This window comes from Mesoplodon densirostris, chromosome 6 (assembly GCF_025265405.1).
Source record: "Mesoplodon densirostris isolate mMesDen1 chromosome 6, mMesDen1 primary haplotype, whole genome shotgun sequence".
NCBI lineage: Eukaryota > Metazoa > Chordata > Mammalia > Artiodactyla > Ziphiidae > Mesoplodon > Mesoplodon densirostris.
In genome coordinates this window covers 71563147-71588555 of record NC_082666.1, presented here as the reverse complement: position 1 = coordinate 71588555, position 25409 = coordinate 71563147, and the positions used below count along the sequence as shown (strand labels likewise).

Genomic DNA, 25409 nt, shown 5'->3' with positions numbered 1-25409 from the left:
CCAGGCTTTCTGGAACTGCCCTTCCCTATCCTTCTCTCTGCCCCCATCTACCACCCTCCTCCCTTCCATTCCCCCCTCCCCCAATATAGGTACTGGCTCTCCCTACTTGCAGAGGGGAAATCCTTTCCATACTCTCTCCAGCATCCTCTTCAGCCTAAATCTCCCCCTAAAGCTGCGATCTGATCTTGGTACTCCTGTGCTCGGAGACCTTCACCAGCTTCTCACTTCCCCAGGATAAAGTCAAAACCTGTGGCCCAGTTAGAAAAGCCCTACCTCAGTCTGCCTACTCCACCTTATCCCTGCAATTCCGCATACTTCTCCGCAGAGAGCCACTCTCAGGCTGGCCTCCTGGCTGGTCCTTGCCGGCCCTGGGTTGTATTTCCCCCATCCTCCTGCTCTTCCTACCTCTCCAAACCCTGCTCATCGCTCCAGGGCCAGCTCAAGTCCCCACCTCCCCAAAGCCTCCCTCTGGTGCCAGAGGAGTGACAACCCCTCGCGCACCACCTTGGCAGTCCCGGTGCCCACAGCCCCTAGCTGCTGCATAACTTCGTCTTCACCTTCACTTGTTACTGGTTCCTGCTCATATTTCGTCTTCGTAATGAGATTGAATCTACTTTGCACAAGGCTTGTGTCCTGCTGTCCGGGCGGCCCTACCACTTCCTGTGTTGTATCCTGTACACAGACCCTAATATATTTACTGCAGTAAAACTAAAATCTTGGTTCAGTACGTAATAAAAATCAGTTGAGAATAGCAGAATAGCAACATAGCTCTAGGAAGCGGAGACTGAGGAGAACAGTTTAATTTTAGGCAGTCTTATGAAAAGGAGCAAGTTCTGTAAAACGGATAGTTTTGTTATATCTTCTCATACTAATATATTTTGTTATATATTCTTTTATTCTCCATGGGTCAGGTTTTCCGTTTAGATGGTAATACGTGTGCTGGAACTCCTCTCGTCCTAAAATTTGCTAAATGAGATAAATATTGTCCTTTATTAACTCAGGTAGATGAGGAAGAGCAGTAGATTTCATAAAGGCTGGCAGTAGGATCCACTTCTGATTTTCCTACTCCATTGTCCTCAATGAAGTCTCACAGCAGAGAATGAGTGTACCTGAGAATCGATTTATTCCCTACCCTACGTGCATTAAAAAAGGAGAGAGGTGTACCCACATAAGCAGCAGTGGTGACCACTTATCCCATTCCAAGTCTGGGAGAGTCTAGCCTTGAACAGTGATGTGCCATGGTTAGAAACTGGATTTCTTGTTGTGAAATATGCAAAATACGTAGACATTCAAGGTCATTCTGCTTTCAGTATGTACAGTGTAAATTTAAATTGTTTTAAATAAAGTTATCCCAGAGAGGATGATCTGAAATAAAGACAGTCTTTAAGGCATAAATGGAAGCAGCAGTAATACATGCATCAAGCAGAAGCAAAATGGTTGAAGTGGTTGAAAAATTCGAGAATGAAAGAAGAAAGGCAACCAAAGCAGTTGTACTTCAGGAGAAAGTTTTTGAAGAGAATTTTGTCCTGCTTATTGATTTGGAAGAACAGGGAAAATGGGGGGAAATAATGCATAAATAATAAGAATGGAGGGATCTGGTCTGAACAGTTCTCCAGTTCTAAGGCACACAGGAAGAGTTAAAGAGGGGAATCTAATGTGGCGTGGCAGGCAGTTTCTGAATGTAATTGAATGTGTTGTAGGTAAGACCCTTGAAAGGGAAAGGTCCTCTCATGTCAGATTAGCTGTGGTGTTCTATGACAGATTAAATAAGTAGAAATGTCATTCACTTAACCCTTGGTAATTAACTATGCATTGCCTATAAATGATTATGCTTTTTTGCTTTTATGTCCTGCTGTGGCTTTAATTACGAAGGGAAAGTTTCATTTTTCACTAGATATACCTTGGTAAACTTAAATGTCTGTTCACTCTGATAGTCTCAGCTCTTACAATTGTTTTGATTAACCGTTAGTTTAACGCCCTACGGTTACTTGATATGAGGATAACTCTTTAAAAGACACTTATTCTGTTTTATTATTGCTTGAACTTTGCCATCTGCTCTTCTGTGGTTCTGATACTCTGGGCATCTGTGTTTGTTTTTTTTTCCCTCTGTTTTGTTGGTTTTCCATTATCTGGTTTGGTACAATGATTAATCCTTAAAGTGTTTGTGTTTACAGGGTGGATGTGTGGACTCGACCAACCAAAGCCTGGCTCTGTTACTCATGACCCTTGGACAGCAGGACGTTTCCAAAGTCCTTCTCGGACCGCTCTCTCCCTACACGTGAGTTGTTTTCTTTCAGCCTCCTTATGCTGTCCAGTTTAATCCTCCAGTAGAACAAAATGATGAGCACTATCCTGTTCCCACCTGATTATGCTGATCCTTAAATGAGCTGGAGGTTGTCGCTTTCATCTGGTGTTTAACAAGGATTTTGCTTTCCTTTCTTTCCTGCAGTTTCTTCCTTCCCATCTGTCATTTCTGTGTCATTAAAACTGCGTGATCTATACTAGACAGTTCTGTCTGTGCTTTAGATATTGTTTCCATTTTGGAGGTAAACCCCTGCTTCTGTTATAGCTTGGGTTTTATTGTTAGTTTTTAAAAATCCCTCTTTTTCCTAGCTTTAGCAAAAAGGACTGCCTTTTTGTCCAAGAGGCAAAGTTCATAGTAACACCACTGGACTAGGAGGGAAATGCAGAGGTGAGTTTGAGGCCATGAGTTGTTATCAGAAGTTGACCGTTGGGGTATTAAAGCAGGCATTCTCCATAAAAGAGCAGATCCTCAGAAGACTTGAATTCTAAACAGCACAGTGAAAGAAGCCCTCCTGTTGATAGTCAGTGAGGTTGCTGTGAAACAGCCTGTTTGAGCACTGACGTCTCTGTACATGTGTCTATATACTTGAAGATCATTCTGTGGCCACCTGTGGGTGGGAAGCTGGCGGGGGGAATGGGCCTTGGGTTCGAGGAAATATTCAGGTAGATATGAGACTGAACTGTCCTTTTTCGGTTATCATGGTACCGATGCTGTATATCTGAAAGGTACAGTACTGTGATAACTGAAGAATGGTGGTGCCATCACATTGAGAAAGGAGCGGGCACTGTAGAGGGGGCAGTGTACCATTGGACCCCGGAACTGGGAGTACAGAGACCAGGAGATTCTTTTGGAGGCTTTTTTTTTTTTTTTTTCTGTAAGTTGGTGGTGGAAGGCTTTTTGGAACAAGGAAATGGAAGAGAATACATTGTTAGCATTGCGGGAAGACTGAAAGCAGGAAACTGGTGAGGACCGCATTATCTCCCGATAACTTGTGTAAAGTATTTCACAGGACAGGAAACCTGAAATTGAGTAATCCTAAGTGGCATGCTGACATCAGGAATCAACATTGCTGAGAGAGACTTTGTAGTTAAGGCACTTGGAGAGGAGGTGAGGGCTGGGAGCACAGCACCTTAAGTGTAGAGGTTGGCTTCCCAGTGAGTTTGCTGGAAGTGGCTGACAGCCGTGTGGCCTTCACAGCGCCCTTCACCCTCTTAGCTGGTCTCGTGGCTGCTGCTTTCCCAGCCTTGGCTTCAGGGCAGCAGAAGGCCTGGCTGCTCACACAGCATGAGGCGGTGTCTAGAAATGTGTGTGGTCGTGGGGCATGGGGTTTGGCAGAACATTATGTGAAAAATGGAATGTATATTTTTATTTTTCCTTGACACTTTTTTTTTTTTTTGCTTTTAGAGATTTTTTTTCAGTTTGGCTACAGGGCCTTGTATAATCTTTTTAAGTCAGCAAACTCTGTGGAGACCGTCAAGATGTGACTGGACATTTTTAAAAGTTCCTGTGTCCCTGACACACCCCCTCACCAAACATTAATTGCAGTGTCTTGTCTTCCAGAAACCTTGCCTAAAATTACACGTCTCCTGGGAAAACAAAGTGGTCTGCTCTGAATGGAGCTTTACAGGAGTGGGACAAATTGCAAAATTTTGTGTTTTGAGACCTGGGGCTGGGACTTGCAGGACAGTCTTCCTCTGGATTACCTGCCCACCCCCCCACCCCCCCCCACCCCCCCACCAAGGGCTTCCTGCAAGAGGGGCGGCCAGGGGCTTGGAAAGGGCAGCCTCCCTTCTTTCAGTAAGCTAGCACAAGGGAGGAGGAGGGAGTTTCTTTTTGAAAGCTGTATCTATTTGGGACCCTTCTTGCCTTTAATCATTGTGGAAAGCTCTAGAAGCCCAAAGAGATGAAGGGCAAAGGTGGGAAGAAATAGGCGTGCTCCAGGACAGGCAAAATTATCATCGTGCGTTTGCATCTAGTTAAGGGTGAAAAGGACAGAATCCACAGTCAGGATGATCTTGGTGAGGGAATAGCTTACCCTAGTTGGATTCAAGAGCTTTGGAGACCATAATATCACACGTATTTTTATGTGCAATTAAAATCATAAAAATCTGCTTGCTGTAACCTCAGATTTCTGAAGAAAACCAGAAGCAAGACCCTCCTTGGTTTAAAGAAATGTATTTTTTCTGGCAGTTTGCCTGTTTTGATTTGTATAAATAGCCTTTTAAATGTCTATTTACAGAGCACTGGGGATTAAGCAGGATAGTGTTTTCTAGCAGTGTTGCTTTCAAACCCTTTCTGGAAAATAAGGGTCTTTCTGTTTTTCCCCTTTCCTCTTCTCTCTGTTTTACTGCAGGACGTGGCTGGTAATGGTTTTCTGTGTTATTTGAGAAAGTAAGTCTATATGTGTGAAATTCTTTGGGAAGGCCAGAAAGGTTTTTTTTCAGTGGAATAAAATAGTATTGGATAACATGCTGGTATGTGGAGAATCTATTTCTTTTCAATTTACTGAGTTTTAGGTGGTTTACAATTAGTGATGGTGTTCTACTTTCCCCTCAAAAAGCTTAATTTTACAGTTTAAGGATGATTTATACTTTATTTGAAAGTAGGAGTATATATCAACAAGCATCTTAATTAGCACTTTCAGAAATTGTTTATGATCAGAGACTGCAGTGACTGGAACTTTCTGCGTTCTGCCAGTGCACAGGTATTGGAGTCTAGCCTATCTGGATTTCAGTTCTGGCTCTACCTTGCAGCACTGGGAGACCATGGACAAGGTCTTTGGCATCTCTGAGCCTCAGTTTCATCCACAGAGAAAGGGAATGGTCCTGAAGTCATGGGCTTGTGAAGGTGGAGCGAGGCTTAAATGAGGTCGGGCACTTAGCTCTCCCAGCAGTGTGGTGTGCCTGGCAGAGCTCCATCAGTGCTGGACGCACATGGACGTCCAGTCTCCTGTGAAGTTCACTTTGAACACCAGGAGGCCTGGTAAACTTGCTTTGGGTAACCTCAGGCCTGAAGTCGGCTGTAAATCGTCTGCTCAGCTATCTAAATCTGTATCCACTAATCTTTATTTTTCTTAAAGATTTTTAAAATATTTATTTATTTATTTATTATTTTTTAAAATTTTTGGCTGTGTTGGGTCTTCGTAGCTACACGCGGGCTTTCTCTAGTTGCGGCGAGCGGGGGCTACTCTTTGTCACAGCGCGTGGGCTTCTCATTGCGGTGGCTTCTCTTGTTGTGGAGCACGGGCTCTAGGCCCACAGGCTTCAGTGGTTGTGGCGCGTGGGCTTCAGTAGTTGTGGCTCGCAGGCTCTAGAGTGCAGGCTCAGTAGTTGTGGCGCACGGGCTTAGTTGGCGCACGGGCTTAGTTGCCCCACAGCATGTGGAATCTTCCCGGACCAGGGCTTGAACCTGTGTCCCCTGCATTGGCAGGCGGATTCTTAATCACTGCGCCACCAGGGAAGTCCCTGTATCCACTAATTTTTAAATTTATGACTGACTTCCTGCAGTTACATTACTAAACAAACTACATACATCTTATTTACTGTTCCTGAGAATTCTGTAAGTGGGTGTTTATTTAACAACACTTAACAGTGTTCGCTGCGGGCCAGATGTTGTTTTACGCACTTTACAAACACGAACTCTTTCAGGTTTCATGATAACCCCGCAAGGGTGGTAAAGTGATGAAGGCAGGTACACTCCATTTTACTGGTGAGCGGATTGAGACACAAGGTGGTCAAGTCATGTGCCCAGGGTCACACAGTCAGCAACTGGGGTTCGGACTCTGACGTCTCATCCAGAGTGCACGCCTCCCTGACCCACTGTGCTGTTTAGTAAAAGCTGGGGTTTCACACATGTTATTGGACTCCAGGCACCTCCCTGCCTGAGCCCAGGGTGCCCTGCTGTATCTTTTCAGAATCCTCATTTCAAATTGTCATAAAATGATCTCCTTCTGTCTTTCATTGGAAGTCTAAAATAAACTACGTCACTTTGTTTTATTCTAGTTTTAATAAATGACCTCTTTTCACTTTTGTGACGTGCTGGGGAGCGAGAGCCCAGAGTCCTTGTCAAACATGGACTGATCGGGGTAGTTGGCTCACCCAGTGTGTAGCACAGTGACGTGAAGATCAATGAGATGCTGCTCTTTGGGTTCTGTTGCCCAACCCTCTCTGGGAGCCAGCATAGCACACGCCACCTTACATCTGGGAAATGGTTTAAATGCTGCAAAGCCCAGTCTCCTTTATTATGCTCTTTGAGCCACAGGACATATTTGGCATATGGTAAAACAAGTGATATCCTTACTTTTCAGGTGACAAAGAGGTCAGTCACCTGCTCATAGTGAGTTCTTGGCTGAACTTGGCCTGGTATCCATGTCTCCTGAGAGTGTAGCCAGCCTGGCTCTCTGTTTCCTGCTGCCTTTATAACGGAGTTTAATAACTTCATTCCTGGAGCAGAGGTCAGCTGGTCTTTGGGAAAACAGCTCTTCGGCAGAAAAAGTACCACCGATATATTTAAAAGATGCCGTGTAGTAACTACAGGGAGCCCTGTTGAGCAGATTCTCTTCCCCCCCCCCCAATCTTCCATCCCCTCAATTTGCAGAGCAACTCCTTAGATCTGAGAGGTAGGTGACCCCAGTGTCCAGGTGGCTTGGTGGAGCAGGAGGCGGGGCCCTCTATCATGGTTTGTTGTTGTAGAGCCGCCAGAGAGAGCGCGTCGTGATCCCCATCACCACCATGCTCTAGCAGGCTTCAGAGGGGGACCTGGTATGAGGGGCTGTATTTTAAGGGGCAGGGCCGGGCCACCTGGCAAGTTCCAGGCAGTTGGGATCCAATGGGCAGATGACTGTGAGCCCAGTGGCCTTCACCTGTTGACCAACAATGGTGGGAACAACCCACTCTTGGAAAATACACAGGAGGAATTACCTCTGTGCTCCAGGATTCCCTGAAACCTGCTTGTCAGATGGACTGGAGGCGTTCATGAAAAGTAGGTTGTTGGTGGTTTTTTGTTTTTTCTTTTTTTTTTTTTTTTTTTTTTTTGCGGTACGCGGGCCTCTCACTGTTGTGGCCTCTCCCGTTGCGGAGCACAGGCTCCGGACACGCAGGCTCAGCGGCCATGGTTCACGGGCCCAGCCGCTCCACGGCATATGGGATCCTCCCAGACCGGGGCACGAACCCGTATCCCCTGCATCGGCAGGTGGACTCCCAACCACTGCGCCACCAGGGAGGCCCTGTTTTTTCATTAAAAAAAAAATACAAATCGCTTTGTTCTGGGGGAAGAAAGCTCACTAAGGATACTTCTCATAAGTCAGGAGTCCCAGCTGCCTAAAAGGGTTAGTCTGAAAACCTTCCAGTCACACTGTCGCGGGGATTATCTGTAGAGGAGCAGAGCTGCCCTTGGTGTCCCGGGGGTGCCTCTCCTGCCTGGCTCTGTGGCCAGGGAGCTGTGTCTAGAAAATGTGGGTCTACTGTATGGTGTTTGGAAGAGAAAGAAAGGGGAGCGGTGCCGCGTGGGGCTGTGGAAAAGGACGCGGACTGGCCCTGGACCTGACTTTGTTCAACTGCATATAGATGTGGGTGAGTTTATTCTGTTTGGTTTTCATTTTCTTAAGGATACTGTTAGTATTTCATATCGCCTGAGGTTATTTCTCAGCTTCTGAGCGTGGTTGCTTTTCACTATCCTAGCCACAGGAGACTTAGGGAGAATGGGGCTGGCGGTGGAGGGCATCATGAAATGTACCTTAACTCAGTCCTTACACAGTCTTCCTCAGACAGGCTGAAGGGTTGGCAGAACATTATGTAAAAAGTGGAACTGACTTTGCTTTTTCTAACGATTCCAAAGGCTACAAATACCCCAAAGCTGCAACTATGCAGGCCTGCACACTCAAGCCTGTGTTTCTCCCCTCCTTCTCCAAGAGATCAGAGGCAGGCTGCGGCCTCTTAGGAATTCTGCCAGCTGGGGAGGGTGTCTGGTTTTTCCAGCACAGTTGAACGATTCAGGGTGAAGTATGAAGTAGGCTGGGGAGGCTCTGGAAGCAGAACGTGCCTCGGGCCTGTGTTAGAACCGAGGCAGCAGTGAGAGAGAGCAGGCTGTTTCCTCCTTAGAATGCAGACAGGTGGGTGAGATGGCTGGCTTTTTCTGCGTTGCTGCCAGCCGGAAGCTATGCCCACAGATGTGGACTGTTTATCTATGGGATTTTTGGATGTGTTTGTTTTCTTTCTTTCCTAGGGCAGGATTAGGGAGGTTGTGAGGCTGGGACAGAGCAAAAACCTGAAAATTTCAAGTGGTTAGTAAAATGGGAAAGCCAGCAGGGGAAGAATTGACTTCCCTTAATTGCAAAGAATGTTGAAGTCATTTCTCAAAAGTATCCCTGGGGCTTCCCTGGTGGTGCAGTGGTTGAGAGTCCGCCTGCCGATGCAGGGGACACGGGTTTGTGCTCCGGTCCGGGAAGATTCCACATGCCACGGAGCGGCTAGGCCCGTGAGCCATGGCCAGTGAGCCTGCGTGTCCGGAGCCTGTGCTCCGCAGCGGGAGAGGCCACAACGGTGAGAGGCCCGCGTACCACAAAAAAAAAAAAAAAAAAAGTATCCCTAAACCCTAACCTCCACATTCTGTTGGGTGCCCCATTCCTGAGTGCCTTATATATAGTGCCTAGCAGGTGTAATGGGTTAAGGTCATTGCCCTGGAGGTGCTTATATAATTTACCAAGAGCGGGGCGAGGGCAATTGTGAGACACTTACATGTGAGCATTTCATTAGACTCCATAAGCAGAGCCAAGAATGCTATGGAAACCCAGAGGGGTTACTGGCTAGAGAAGGCTTCGTAGAATAGGTGGCAAATTGGACATTATTTTAAAGATGGAGATGAAGTAACACAATCCAAGGTGGAAGAGAGAGCAAAGAAGTGAGGGATTTTTCTGTGAGCATGCAGCCATCACCGGGACTCCTACTGTCCAGGCTAGTTACTGTTCCATCTCTTAGCCCATCTCGCGCAGACAGGATGTGGAATTCTTCAGACCTTCTTTTCCCCTTTTTGCCTTTTCCTCCTTTGACTAGATTAACTAGGATAAAGGGACAGGAGAGGGTGGAAAATGCGTTGCAGTAGGCTTTATAGTTAGTTTGGTATATACTGTGTGAGGACGGGAGCCATGTATCAGTTCTTTTTTTTTTTTTTAACTTCACAAATAAGTTATTTTAAGCAACTTTATTGAGATATAATTCACATACCACACAGTTTACCTATTTAAAGTGTACAATTCAGTGGGTTTTTAGTATATTCACAAAATAGTGTAAATGTAACCACAGTCTAATTTTAGAACATATCCACCACCCCGGAAAGAAACCCTTTTGCCCATTCACAGTTGTTCCTGACTCCTCTCACTCCCCCCAGCCCTAGGCAACCCCTAATCTGCTTTCTGTCGCTATAATAGATTTGCCTGTTCTGTCCAATTCATATAGACTCAAACAATATGTGGTTCTTTGTGACTGGCTTGTTTCACTTAGCAGAATGTTTTCAGGGTCCATCCATATTGTAGCATGTATTAGTACTTAATTCCTTTTTATGGCTGAATAATATTCCATTGTACAGATAAACCGTCTTTTGTTTATCCATTCATCAAGTGATGGCCATTTGAGTTGTTTGTACTTTTTGACTATTATGAATAGTGCTCTTATGAACATTTGTGTACAAGTTTTTGTGTGGATGTATGTTTTCATTTTTCTTGTGTGTATACCTTAGGGTGGAATTGCTGGATCATATGGTAACTAACTCCTTGTTTAACATTTTGAGGAATTGCCAGACTGTTTTCCACAGTGGTGGTACCATTTTACATTTCTACCATAGTGTTTGAGGGTTCCAATTTCTCCACATCCTTACCCACACTTTTGTTATTATCTTTTTTTTTTTTTTTTTTTTTTTTTTTTGCGGTATGCGGGCCTCTCACTGTTGTGGCCTCCCCCGTTGCGGAGCACAGGCTCCGGACGCGCAGGCTCAGCGGCCATGGCTCACGAGCCCAGCCGCTCCGCGGCATATGGGATCCTCCCAGACCGGGGCACGAACCCGTATCCCCTGCATCGGCAGGCGGACTCTCAACCACTTGCGCCACCAGGGAGGCCCTATCTTTTTTTTTTGATTGTAGCCTTTCTGTTGGTTTTGATTTGTGTTTCCCTAGTAACTAATGATGTTGAGTATCTTTTCATGTGGTTATTGCTATGTGCATATCTTCTTTAGAGAAATGTCTATTCAGATCCTTTGCTCATTTTAAAATTAGGTTATTTGGTTTTTTATTATTGAGTTGTATGCGTTCTTTATATGTTCCAGATACCAGACCCTTATTAGATAAATGATTTGCAAGTATTTTCTACCATTCTGGGAGTTATCTTTCCACTTTCTTGATAGTGTCCAGAAAAGATTTTAATTTTGATGAAGTTCAGTTAATCCATTTTTTCTTTTATCACTCTGCTTTTGATGCTGTATCTAAGAAATCATTGCTTAACCCAAGATCATGAAGATTTACTCCTGTGTTTTCTTCTGTGAGTTTCATAGCTTTAGCTCTTCCATGTAGGTCTTTGATCTGTTTTGAGTTAATTTGTGTGTGTGGTGTGAGGAAAGGGTCCAGCTTCATTCTTTTGCGTGTGAAGCACCATTTGTTGAGATTATTCTTTCCTCTTTGAATTATCTTGGCACCTTTTTGAAAATCCGTTGACCACGAGTGTGTGGGCTTATTTCTTGACTCTCAATTCTGTTCCATTGATCTGCATGTCAGGATCAGTATTTTGAAAGCTCCTCGGGTGATTCCATGTACATTCTGGGTGAGAACTGTTTGGATGGTTTGATTGGGAGGCAGCACAACACAGGTTGCTGAACTACTTCATTAAAGACGTGCAGATCATCTGTTCTTAACTAAACCAGTGTTTTGCAAACTGGGCTGGTAAGAATCAACAGGGAGAATTCTGGCCCCTGTGCCCTGGGGAGACATGGCCTGTTAAGGGGTGAGGAGAGGACATGTGGCCTGTGATTCTGGGCTCTTCCACATGGACACTTCCTCTCCAGCAGTTGCCAATTGATTGAAACCTTCAGGAATCTGCTTGTTAAATGAACTCTCCAGGTGAGTCCTATAGTCAGTCTAGCTGGGTTGATGCTGAATCTGCTAGGCCAGACCAGTACCATGGTCCTTCCACGGAATTGCTGTTCCCAAGGTACTCTTGGGGTGAAGCCATCGCTCTGTCTTAAGGGAGATGACAAGAAAGAGCCCCTTGAACCTCCTCTGCATGTTTACTGTGAGCACTTCCCTGGCCACCTTATTTAGTATTGCCTTCTGCCATATACACACAAATATTTTATACCTACGTTTCCTTCTCATCTGTCTTGTTTACTTTATTTAAATTTCTGACTATGGAGGAAGTATATATATATTTCAAGGATATAGATTGAAAGCTTCATGAGAGAAGGGATTTTTGGTTGACTGCAATATCTCCAGCATGAAGAACAGTGCCTGGCACATAGTAGGCACTCAATAAATATTTGTTGAATGAATGAAAGTGCTGTCGGCATTGAACAATGGAGAGAGAGACTTCTCTCTTTCAGCATCAGCAGCAGTCACCCTGCTTGGTTTTAATCTCATGATACTGTGACTCATTAAAGCACGTGTTTCTCTCTCTGCATGAGCCTCTTGAAGATTAATGCCATATTCACGTCCACTCTAATGCATGTGTAGGACTAACCTCTAACCTTTTTCTTTATTTAATTTGTCTTATGTTGTGTGCATCTCTGCAAGCTGTTTAAAATCATCTTTGGAATCTGGCAGGCTGTAAATAAATACTGCTTAATCAGCATTGATAGAAGTTCTTAATTTCAGTTATTCCTCCTGATCTGGGAAATTAAAAGCTTCAGTTCTAGGCTGGAGAAGAATTTTTTAAAAACCGAATTCCTCTTTCATTTCTCCCTCCCTTTTTTAAATATTTATTTTTATTTTTTAGGATAGAATTTTTGCGGCATTTGAAGAGCTTTTTCCAGATTATGTTTAAAATTGAAACCAAGCCATGTGGTGAAGAACTCAAGGGAGGGGATAAAGTGCTGATGACATGTGTTGGCATTGGCTTCTCCAACCTCAGCAAGACCCTCAAGTGACACTGTCACAAGATGAAAGGCCCCAAGGCCTCTAGACACAGCAGAAGCTGCCAAGGAACCGAAGGGACCAAGTTCATCCAGGACAGGATGGCCTCTTATATTAAGGACTTTAAAAATTTTCCATTTAAAAACCATCAGCATGTCCGAATAAAAGATGTCTCTCTATCTTGTGGTTTCCAGCCATTTCTCCAGGGCAGACACTCCTCAGGAGGCCTAGTCATGATGGGAGCTCCCTTGGCTTACCTTGATGAAGAGTGTGCCTTCAGGATACAGTCGTGCTGCTAGAACAACATCACAGCTGCATTTCAGCAGTGCTTCCTCAGCCCACATCCCCAGGCTTCTGCCATATGGCTGTTTTTCCAGACCTGTGGAGTTACTGTTCGTTCTGCAAGGACTGACCTCTCTGAACCTTGGTTTCTGTGTAGGGATTAAATGAGATAATATGGGTGGAAGCCCTTTATGAGTAGTGCAGCGTTATGCAAATGTCAGAAATTGGTGTAGTAGACTATTTTATCCCTTGTCTTCTGAGTGGACTGCTATCTTGGAGACATACTGCTCCCCATCTGGTTCATTTTATGTGGATTTTGGGGAGGATGAGTGACTAGGGAGAGCAGGGATCTAACGAAAGTTATTGGATGTTTTCTATATCTCAGGTGTGCTATGTGTTTTCTCATTTTATTCCCACAATAGCCCAGTGATGTAGATTTTATTATCTCCACAAGAAAAATTTTAAAAAGGGTATTTTGTTCTTTTGAAATTGATAATGTAAAGATAGTAGATCTCCTGATTTAAAAGATCTAAGTGTAATAGTGTCAGAGTCTAGAATTTCACCCTACTTGCAAGCTAATAAGTTAGATTATTACTGTTTCGTGGATGCTAGCAGAAGAAATGGGTATCTCAGGTCAGAGATAAGGAGCTTTATTACTCAGAGCACAGCAAGCAGCATGAGCTTCATGTTTGTATTGGTTTCTTTCTCCCCCAAGTCCCACACTGGTGATGTGTAGGGGCCGCAGGTAGATGCCATGCATGCCAGGGGTTTGCATTAGAGCCAAGGAACATGCACACTTGGGCACTCCACCTCTTACAGCCAGCCTGCTCTTTGTTCCAGATGGGGACATTACTTCACCCCTCAAGATTGCTTGCTATGAACACATGATGAGCAAGTGTCGTGGTAAAGGCCTCCCCAGCAAGAATGTGCAGGAACACTCAGGACCTGTGGTGATTTCGTCTGCAGCTAATAGAGGCTACATGTGGTGTGTGTAAGGGGTCAGAATTGGTAGAAGGGGAAATATCTGATTCTTTCTATTAGGATTCCAAATGGTGTTTTCCACCTAGGGTGGGCCTTTGAAGTAAGGAAAGGTCTTTACCTCCCCAGTTCTCTTGCTACCCTTTTCTTTTTCAGTAAAAGGGGTCCAGAAGGAGTCTGTGCTCTCGTGTCTGGGGGTGTGGGAGGATGCGGAGGTGAAGGGCTAACACTGAAGGAGGTCAGGCCATTTTGAACTGTGGCTCTCTACTTATGGAGAGCTCTACGTAGTGTGTTAGATTTCTGTTGCTGCGTAACAAATTACTACAGACTTAGCAACTTAAAAGAATACCATTTATCATCTCAGTTCTGTAGGTCAGAGGTCTTGGTAGGTTTGCTTGGGTTCTCTGGCTAGGGCCTCAGAAGGCTGATGTCAAGGTGTTAGCCAGGCTGGGCTCTGGGCAAGAATATGCTTCCAGCCACGTTCAGGTTGTTGGCAGAATTCAGATGGTGGGACTGGGGTCCCTGTTTCTGGCTGTCAGCTGGGGACAATTCTCAGCTTTTAGAGCCTGCCTGCACTCCTTGCAACTTGGTTCCCTCCATCTTTAAGCCAACAACAATGCACTGAATCCTTCTGTGGCATTGAATCCTTCTCATGCTTGAATCTGACTTCTTGTGATAGCAGAGTAATCTCCTTATTTTAAGGTCATCTGATTACAGCAGTACCTAGATTAGTGTTTGCATAGCCAGGGCCCAGGACTCTTGGACATCTGAGAATTCTGCCTGCCACACATACTGCAGTTTTATTTACTGCTGCTGACGTTTGAATCCAGATCTGCCCATGCTCAGATACAGAACTAAGGGACCATGTGGCTTTGGCTGTGTCCTGCAGGGGCTTCCTGTCCCTTGGGACAAGCTCTGGAAATGGTACTGTTGGTCAGTTTAGGGTAGCATGTAGACTCCAGGCAGATCATTGCAAGCAGTAGAAGGGACGTGTGCCCCTCTCTGCTCTAAACAGGGAAGTGTCCCAGCCCTCATCTGGCACAGCTACTTCTAGAGTGGTAGTGGTGATGTTATTGCCAATAGGAGGACAAATTTAATATTTATTTAAACGGCCCACTGCCAGCCCCTTCTCAGGTGCCCAAGAGAAACAACTGCACTCTTTGGGCAGAAGTTGCTGGTACATCTTAGTGACATTCAGCTCCTTCATTCTCTGCCTTATTCTTAGCTTAGCTCCTGATTGGTTCAGCTACCCCTGGTGCAGTTTGATGGGAGATTCCAGCATTTTGGACTTGGCTTTCTATCTTGACCTGTCTACTCCTCTCTGCTGACAGAGACAGACCACTCTGAGTTCAGCGAGACTAGTGATTTTTTTTTTTTTTTTTAAGGCATATACATCTGTGATGTTTTGGGGCTCATGGCAGAATCACAGCGTTTGCCTTCCTGTCATGTACCCGGCCCTGCTTCTGTCTTTCACCGTCCTTCTGTGTGAACACCAGCCAGCCTCCCTCCATCATGATTATTTACCATCTTCATCAAGACAGCTGATAAGGGTAGGGGGAAGCTGAGGTATTGCAACATGACGCACTGATGGGGAAAGAGCAGTAGGAGGCGCTGCTGGTATCCAGATTGCCCTCAGAGGGCAGCTGAACCTCGTGGTTGGTTGGTTTGTCTTAATCTTTTCTGATAAAAAGTGGTGAAGGACATCACTGATTACAGACCCAACCATAAAGCCCCCAAACTTAGGTTGCACCGTGGTGCCTGTCCCCACTGTCATGCTACAATGAAAGATCGTGAGGTGGCCATTCCGCTAGGTCTTTTGTGTTTGGAGGCTCCTAGGTGAGGCCAGTGCTGGCAGTTAGTTTCCTGGTGACCGAGTAGAAGTGTTGAGGGTGTTAAAGGTCAGGGAAGGAAGTAGCAGATTGGAGTAGAGGAGGCCTGGGGAAGTGGACAAAATTGAAGGTAGATGGAGAAAAGGAAATACCAGGAAACGAAGGGATTGCTGCAGTTTTAACCATGCCCAAGGTGGGGGCGGGATTCACCTGGGTGAGGTGAGGGCACCAAGGCGGATGCAGAAGTGGATTTTTCCAGGGTATTGGTCACGGTGGGAGGATTAGAATGTGGTGTTCCACTGACTTTACCTCTTGGTGTTTTGCTGGAAACGTGTGGATGTGCCAGTGGGCAATTTTAGCCAGTCTGTGGTGAATGGGAAAGCAGCACTGCAGCCTGTGTGCCCAGCCTGGACCTCTGTTGTTCCTCACCTGACTCCAGAATAGGGGAGAAGTAACTTGCGCTTAGTCAGAGTTTCCATGTTAAGACCACCTGGCCTGTTCTTTAGAAGTGACTTAACAGTTAATAGGAATGTCAGTAGGCAAGCTGGGTCTTTCTGTACTCTAGCTGGCTAGGTCTAAGAAGCCATGTGAGGGACTTCCCTGGTGGTCCAGTGGCTAAGACTCCACACTCCCAATGCAGGGGGCCCGGGTTCGATCCCTGGTCAGGGAACAAGATCCCACATGCTGCAACTGAAGATCCCGCATGCCGCAAGTGAAGATCCTGCATGCCGCAACTAAGACCCAGCGCAGCCAAATAAATAAATAAGTAAATAAATAAACACTAAAAAAGAAAAAGAAGAAGCCATTTGAGTGGGACAATTTATCAGTGTTTGGCATCTTACAGAGGCCAAGCCATGTCACTCCCTTACCCAAGCAAATAAAAACTGTCATCTTGTCAGGGGCCGCCTGGGTCTGGGGATCCTCTAATTCCATGTCTCATTTGGCCCTTAATGGTCAGATAGCCTGACCCCATCCCCGAGGCACAGGCCTTGGGTCAGCACCTGTGGATGGACCAGGGCAGAGTGTTTTTGACACACGGGACACTTCCTCTCTTTCTGGTTCTTCTGATACTGGTGGCTCTGCATGTGGATCTTGCTCTGCTGACACCCTTCTGTTGAGTCTGCAGTGGAGGTGATGGTGACCTCGCGAGCCAAGTAGCCCAGCTTGCTTTCTGGCCCACTTCAGCTACTAACCAGCTGTGATGGGATAAGTAATTCACCTCCCCACACTGGGTTTCCTGTGGGAAATCAGGGTGGATGTGTGAGATGGTGCCCCCCAAAAACAGAAAGATGTGCATCATTGCCTGCTCCACTCCTCCCCCATCGTTACATGTGTTTACTTGGGGTGGCAGATAGGTTAGTTGGCGTGAGTATTTTTATTTTAAACATCAAGATGTTTCTGAGGTCTCAGGACACTCTTTATTCGTGTGTTTCTTCCCCATTCCCAACCCTCTTAAAGAGCTTTACTTCAAACATTTCAGGTTGATTAATTTGTTAGTAATTTCTGCTGTGATTTGGGAAATCATACATTCAAACTGATGAAGGCAGGTGAATTTCTAGAAATTAGAGACCAACTTAAATGAACAAGCCCAGCAATGGCACATGTGGCAACTTCATGTGTCTACTCTGTCACCACAGGCGTGAGGGTGCTGGGCCTGCCGCTGGACTCACTGGTGGCTGTTTGGGTAACTGGTCTTGTCTTGGGAGTAGATGCTGCCCCAAAGGAAGGGCAATGGCAGAGGCAGCTCCCTGTTCCTGCTGCATCTGTGGAGGGTAGGACATTCCTGAAGACATCTCTTTATAGTCCTCAAGGGAAGATATTGGTGGGGATTGCGTATTTTGAAATGGTGCCTGGCTTGCTGCTTGCAGGGATCCAATTTCAGATCATGACAACTGACCTCAGGCGGTTTTAAATGCTGAGTGTACTTGGCTCCCATCCTTCCTGCATTCTCTCTCCATGCTCTGTTTCCACCTCTCTGCTATTTTTTTTTTTTTTTTTTTTCTTTTTGCGGTATGTGGGCCTCTCACTGTTGTGGCCTCTCCCGTTGCGGAGCACAGGCTCCGGATGCGCAGGCCCAGCGGCCATGGCTCACGGGCCCAGCCGCTCCGCGGCATATGGGATCCTCCCAGATCGGGGCACGAACCCGTATCCCCTGCATCGGCAGGCGGACTCTCAACCACTGCGCCACCAGGGAGGCCCCCACCTCTCTGCTATTTTACCCGTTAGGCAATTAAAGGCATCGTGCCTAAGATCTGTAAGTTTTGAAGAACTAACGGAAAGGCTTGCAAAAAATATACATATATATATATATATATATATATATATATATATATACTGGCTCCAAATTATGCGAAAAAAGAGCAAAAATAATTAAATATCCACAAAATGAAACATTTCCAAACTTAAAACGTTGAGAACAATATAGCTGAGAGTTTCTTCACAAGTGTTCCCAAGCACATGCAATGATTGCAAGGAATCATTGCTAACCATGTATTAAATGGGTTGCTGGTCAACCGAGCAATTTTTTTTTTTTTTTTTTTTTTTTTGCGGTATGCGGGCCTCTCACTGTTGTGGCCTCTCCCGTTGTGGAGCACAGGCTCCGGACGCGCAGGCTCAGCGGCCATGGCTCACGGGCCCAGCCGCTCCGCGGCACATGGGATCCTCCCAGACCGGGGCACGAACCCATATCCCCTGCATCGGCAGGCGGACTCTCAACCACTGCGCCACCAGGGAGGCCCAACCGAGCAATTTAAAAGGCAAAATTATAAAGAGGCTTTCAGAAATTTGGCATGTGGCTACATTTTAATACGTGTGGTTTGGCGACACTGTCATAAGAGGCCTAGAAAGTAAAACCGCATAAGCCCTCCCCACTCCCTGAGCTACCTCTGCAATCTTAGTGCCTCAGCAGTTCCTGAGGGACCCGCCCCGACGGGGCCCCCCCAACTATACGTTCTCATGCACCCCTGGGTGCCTCCCCTGTCTTCACACTTCACACACTCAGTTGTTGCTTAATTCTCCTCTGTGTTAACCTATTATGGTGTGGAGCGGATTGATCTTTTAAAGTTTGGTGTGGCTATGATTTTAAAGTTATTTTTGAAAACCTTTATTTAAAAAAAGGATGAATTCAGTCATTTGTGAGGAAAGATTTTGGTTTCTTGAGTTTCACTAGAGCACTGCAGAAGTAACACAGGCTTAGGAATGAGACCTATGTTTGCATCTTAGCTGAGTTGGTAGACACATGGCATCAGGCAGGTCCTCCGCCTCATCTGTAAAATGGGAAATAGCTGCCATCCACCCTGGTATCGACAGGATATATTAAATGTAGTGGTTATGTATTAAATGGATTCCTTTTAGCTGATAACCCCCTGATGAGGATTCAAAGCAGTCTTTTACCTAACAGGTTAATGTCTCCATGAGTCATAGGGTTTACCTTTATATCTGGTACTTGGATGGACTCAGCCAGAAGACCAGAGGCAAGATATGGCACCTCTACATGGGTTGGGGTCAAACTGCCCCATGACAGATGTTACAGAGTTAAAAAGAGGCCTACAGGCATCTCTGTGAAGTTCTCCATGTTCCAACAGGGCCCATCTAGTCAGGGTGAAGTGAGCAAGCAGGTGGCCTCAGGACTGTCAGAGCCTAGAGCTTCTGTGTCCGCCAAAACAAACAGGAGCTCCAGTGTCATCAGGCCACAGTGTAGCCTATGACTATCATGTAAGCAACTGCATGTCATCAGAATTCAACTGTCTCCCATCTCCCAGTTCTGCTTTCGGCGTCTTTCCCTTCTCCAGCAGGCATTCTCTTTTTTTTTTTTTTTTTTTTTTGCGGTATGTGGGCCTCTCACTGTTGTGGCCTCTCCCGTTGCGGAGCACAGGCTCCGGATGCGCAGGCCCAGCGGCCATGGCTCACGGGCCCAGCCGCTCCGCGGCATATGGGATCCTCCCAGACTGGGGCACGAACCCGTATCCCCTGCATCGGCAGGCGGACTCTTAACCACTGCGCCACCAGGGAGGCCCAGGCATTCTCTTTAATATTCAATTTTCTCAGCAACCCTCGTGGACAGATTCTCTCTACCCAATATTTTTTTAAAAATCCCCCAGAATTGTGTCTCCCTCTGTTGACTCCAGAATGCTTTAATTGACCAGATCTGGGTCCTGTTCCCATCCCTGGAGTGGTAGGGATGTCGGCCTCATGCAAATTGTGTGGATTGAGAGGAGCAGGAAAAGTGATTCCCGCAGGAAAAGTGATTCCCAAAGGAAAATCTGAATGCTTTTACAAAGAAGAGAATGGACACTGGGAAAGCAGAAATGAAGTTGTCCACTATAGACTACATAACCTAATTCCCTGAATACTCTTGAAAGGATATCCTACAATACTGCTTGCCCACCAGCATCTTTCACCATCCAAAATCTTCCGAGATTACGGTATAGAATTGGGTGGACAAGGATGAATTCAGTTCAACACATGTTGCCTGACAAAGGCAAGACTATTGTATCCAGAAGGCCAAAGTTAATATGGACACTGGGCAAAAGTTTATCATTTTGGGTTTCCCTGGTGGCGCAGCAGTTGGGGGTCCGCCTGCCAATGCAGGGGGCATGGGTTCATGCCCCGGTCTGGGAAGATCCCACATGCCACGGAGCGGCTGGGCCCATGAACCATGGCCGCTGGGACTGCGCGTCCGGAGCCTGTGCTCCGCAACGGGAGAGGCCACAAACAGTGAGAGGCCTGCGTATCGCAAAAAAAAAAAAAAAAAAAGTTTATCATTTTAGCCAGTGGACTAGAAGGGGGAGCATACCCAGGATGATAACACGGAGGAGAAGTGGCAGTGACCAGTTGGGTGTGGGAGCACCAAGTGGGTTGTGGGCCAGGAGGAAAGGTAAGGGCCAGCCTAAAGGAAAGAGGGGTCCCCGTGCAATGTCCATTGATCGTGGTTCTGTCTTTCTCAGCCTCTGGAAAGACAGATTCAGGAGTGGGGAGGAAGATCAGGACTTTTTTTCCATTGCCAGGAATAAAGAACTAAAATGATGACTACGATGATGATGTAAAAAGCTACCCCTGGAAGAGCACTGAAGACATATATAAGGGATGACAGGAGTTAGGATGGGGGCATGATAGGTATTTCTATTATTTTCTAATAATTTGCACAATTTTGTTTCCATAGTTATATACCTGTTTCTATATGTGTATATGTTTACTTATATTAAGAATCTCAGGTACAACTCCTGTGATCTTCCATCAGCTCCAAGGCAAATAAAGATCAAGCATCCCCTTTGTCCCACACCTCTGCACCTTCCCTTAAAGAAACACACACACACACACACACACACACACACACACACACACAAAAGCAACTTACCTGTGATGTGGCTGGGGCCTGTGAAAGGAAGTACCACAGATGGAGAGGAATCTCAAGTCCAAGGCCTGCTCATGATGCTACCTAAGTGGCTTACTTGTACCTTGCCTCTCTTCAGGATTCTGGGTCAGAGCACTATGCTTCACCTCCAAATTAGATCACATTAGGTCTGCTGTAGTGCTTCCCAGAGCATGTTCCCTGGTACACTGTCATCATGGGATGCTTTCCCTGAAAAGCACTTAGTAGAGGTGTAGACAGTGCGGCAATCTCTAGCCCAGGTTTGGAGGTCACAACGTGCCCTAACATAGCAGAAGCTCTGAGAAATCCTGTAGCTGAAATTCTTTCTTTAGCCTACTGCTTTTCAAACTGAGTTGAGCATAGACTTTTCCATACCCTACTCGCCCCCCACACAAGTCTTACATGTAGTGCCCTTATTCTGCAGCTCATACTTTGGGGGTACTTGCTCTAGTAGGATTTTTTAGGGAAGTATAAACTCTTCCGTTTTTGATGGGAGTATTTGTAAGAAGCCGAGCAGTTGTAGGGAACCTGGTGGCTAACCCTTCCCCCACTTTACAGCACCAACATGCACACACAGGAGCTCCAAGTCACTGGCTCCACCCAGTCCCATACCATCTTCCCTTGTCTGGGCTTCTGGGAATTACAGTGGTCAGGTATGTGGTTAGGCTGGGATTTTTTTGTGTGTCATGTGATAAATTACAGTGTCTCCAATTTCTTGAGAGTCACACTGACTGTTCTTTCCTTCTTGGCTCAGAACCTTAACATATTAGTAGAACCCACTTGAGCTCTCAGTAAGAAGGCGTCAGAAGATGTGTGTAGAAGTTCTCCTGACTTGGGGGTTCAGGGAGAGGGCCAGAGCCTTGTGGAGGCTTAGCCCAAGTCTTGGTAATAGGGAGAAACCCTTGGGAAGGGAGCACCACGGAGAAAAGGTTGGCCGTACTGTTAGTACTGCCAAGGCTGAGCCCCCAAACACCTGGATTTTCAGAACTCTGACCTGGGCACCACTTGTCAGCAGCTGTCACCAAGATGTGAAGACAGGGCCCTCAAGGCAGTGAACCTGGGAACGGGGAGAGGAATTGGGCTTTTTAAATGGTTATTTTAAAAGATACATTGCACTTAAAACAGGCCCCTACCGGCCCTGCTCCTCTGCTGATGGGCTTTCCAGGAAAGAGCCTGAGTGGATACTCTGAGTGTCTTTAAAATTTAGAACTTAAGTGGGTGCTTTTTAAAGCTGTTGATGCTGTACGTCAAGGAAAAGCTTTTGCAGCTCTTAACAACCTGAGTGGGTACTATTGCAGTCCTGAGGTTTGTCTTTTGGGAGTTCGGAAGGTGAAATAGCAGCAAAGGTTCAGTCAGAGCCCTGAATGTGACCCAGGTTAGGAAAGAACAAAGCAAACTTGAACTCCTGTTCACCCACCTGAGAGGAAGAAGAGTGCAAACGGGAGTTGGAAAACAACCAAACCTCTGATGGAGGGTGTGAGTGGGGAGTGCCTTAGTTAACACTAGCAAGAAAACAGCCTTGGTACAACAGGGAGGGCTGCTGGGAGAACAGCAAGGGTCAGTCCCTCACGGGCTGTCCTACTTGTCTCATCTGTTTGCCCCTGAACTGAGGGGACTGAACACCAAATTCCTAATACCACTTGTACATTCTTGTGCGACTCCTTTACCAAATGTTAAGAACTACTGCTATTATGAATAATTTACAAATTCATGTTAAAGCAATACTGAATTCATACTTACTCCATGAAGTGCTTTCTCAATCAACAAATTCTATCTTGTAGAAACAGGTCTGTCTGTGAAAATTTTAGATGTTTAAAAGAGGTCCTCATACTTTCTTGAAAAGGGTGGAATGACTGTTAATATTGTGTGTAATTATTTTCTGCCCAGTAGTAGTCTCCTGTTGGTTACCTACTTGGTCATGTGATTGTTCTGGAATGTTCTGGAATGTTTGAACTTCTTGGCACAAACCTTGGCTGTCTGCTTGTGTCTGGGGGAGGAGTAGGTTAGGAGAGAGAGGCAGAGGGAAGACTGGAGGTCAGTTCAGTTATTGAGCTATTCTCAATAATCATTCAAAGAGATGAAGTTCCATTTGGCATCACAATCTGCTGATACTAAAATGTTTCCAAGCTCAGCCTCCTTGCTTCGAGATAAAGAAAGTGCTGCTTTCTTCCCTCAGAATGTTTTCTTCCACAAAGTAGCAGCCTTCCAAGGTGGCAAGTGTTCAGATTTCCTTGACTCAAAATTGTCACTCCTTTATGGATTTCAAAACACTTCCACGAACGTTATCTCATTTCATCCTCACAGGCACATATATTTAGGCTTAAAGATGCTATGAGACTTACTAATCAAGTTCACATGGTTAGTGGAGAAACTGGAACATGAACACAAAGCATTTGGTTCCATTAGCTCCAAACCATGATATACATGTGTCTCTAGCAGGTCATACCTCTATGCCCTTTCAAATGGGTATTCTTAAATATTTGTCCAGATTTAGAGTTGAAGAGATAACAGAAATAACTCCTGTGAAGAAAGGGTAGAAAAGCAGAATGCTAGAGGTAGCATCCCAGTTTTTTACATCTCAGCAAAACTAAAGCCCTGCTTTATCATCTTTGCAGCCCAAGCATTCCCCTTGGAAGTTATATTAGTCAGGATTTTTTTTTTTTTTTAGCATAAGGGACTGAAAACAAATAGGTTTAAGGAAAAAATGGAAATGTATTGAACATTTAAAGTCCAGGGAAGTATCTCACTTTGGGCATAGCTGGATCCATGGGCTTAAATGATGTCATCAAAACCCATCACTTTTGCTCCATGTCTCTGTCCTTTTTTCTCTTATTTCATTCTCCACCAGGGTCTTCTCACTGACGGTGGCAAGAGGCTCTTAGTTCTTGGCTTACATCCTATCCTTTCAGCAGCCCCAACAGAAAGAATCTCCCTAACAGTTCCCAGCAGTGTCCCCAAAGAGTTGATCATCATGGAATTGACTTGGGTCACTTGCCCAACCAGAAATCACTTACTATATATAACCAGGGGGATTTGCTGCTCTTATTGGCCACGCCTGGGTCACATGCCAATTCCTACAGCCAGATGGCGTCAAGCCATGTGGGAGTCAAGCTCCCAAACCATTTGCACTGAGAGTGGGGGAGGTGATTCCCCAAGGAAAATATTGCTTCTGGTGCCAAAAGACAAGAAGATGGATACTGGGCAGGTCAAGGCAAATACGTACTATAGAAACGTTCTTCTGTCCCCTTTAACACCCGGCAGCTTTTCGGTATATTCCTTTAAGCAACATTCAGGATGCTCCCTAAGCAGAGTGCTGATCAATACAATTTTCTCTATTCCATTACATTATAGATTAGTTCCCTGGGCATCTTACCAACTGGCTTCCTCTTATTCCACCTCTGTCTTTACCAGGTGAGGAAGTTGGAGAGCAGAGGAACTCGGCCAGGACAGGGCAGAGTTTAGATCAGATCCTGGCCCTAGACCATTGCCTGCTGGAACTAGCAAGCACCACTGGCTCTGCCGCTTGGGCAGCCCAGCAGAATAGCTTCCTTTGTCCCACAACCCACCTGGGTTCTGCTAGGACCTGAGGTTGGTGTGGGTTGTAGCTGTTTGAAGAGATATACAGACTTAGAAATTAAGCCATCCTGGCCTGAGGTAATCACAGCCTACTTAAGGCTCTGCAGTGGGTGGGTCAGTGTGCTCACTGCACTGGACTCTTTCTATCATTCAAAATATGTGCATTGATTTAGTTAAAAGAGGACGTATAAGAGTCCCCCAACAGAAACCACGTGGGAGGAAACATGCTAGGTGTTACTAGGAGTAGCCTAGGCTTGTAAGATTGGGGAGGGGACTTTCACTTTTTGCTTTATCTCTTCTCTGTTGTCAGAGTGATTTAGGAGGAGGCACCAAGCCATAGTAGGACATCTGGGGGAATCCCTTTTGGCCCTGAACACAAGGTTTGAGGAAAACTGGCAAAGTACCGCTGATGGGAACTGGGTGGGACCTGGGGGTTGGAGAGAAGACTTGGGACCCAAACGTGAGTCTATCACAGACCCAGAAAAGTGAAGGTCTTCCAAGGATAAGGACTTTCCATGGCACTGACCCTGCGAGGAATTGTACTTGGTCCACTGGACCTAACACTATCAAGACCTGCTTGGCTGTTGGGCATGATGATCATTGCCCCACCAGCCTGGCCTCCTCCCTTCTGGGCTATTTACAAGGTATAAGAGAAAGATAATTGCTAAGCCAGCCACACCCAGATTTTGACCTAAAAGGGAATTGCCTAGCTTCTTGGTAAGGCTTTACTCCCAATGACTTTATTTATTTATTTATTTTTTTGCGGTATGCGGGCCTCTCACTGCTGTGGCCTCCCCCGTTGCGGAGCACAGGCTCCGGCCGCGCAGGCTCCGGACGCGCAGGCTCAGCGGCCATGGCTCACGGGCCCAGCCGCTCCGCGGCATTTGGGATCCTCCCAGACCGGGGCACGAACCCGTATCCCCTGCATCGGCAGGCGGACTCTCAACCACTTGCGCCACC

The 25409-nt window shown here is 46.0% G+C and overlaps 1 protein-coding gene across 1 annotated transcript in view; it reads left to right on the top strand.

Annotated features, from left to right (window-relative positions):
- Positions 1-12592, top strand: part of RCL1 (RNA terminal phosphate cyclase like 1) — a 54513-nt gene extending 41921 nt beyond the window's left edge. Inside the window, exons 8-9 of the mRNA XM_060102221.1 lie at positions 2175-2278; positions 12277-12592. Coding sequence (XP_059958204.1) covers positions 2175-2278; positions 12277-12427 — 255 coding nt within the window. The 3' untranslated portion in view covers positions 12428-12592. The remainder of the gene's footprint in view (positions 1-2174; positions 2279-12276) is intronic.
- The last annotated feature ends 12817 nt before the right edge of the window (positions 12593-25409 follow it).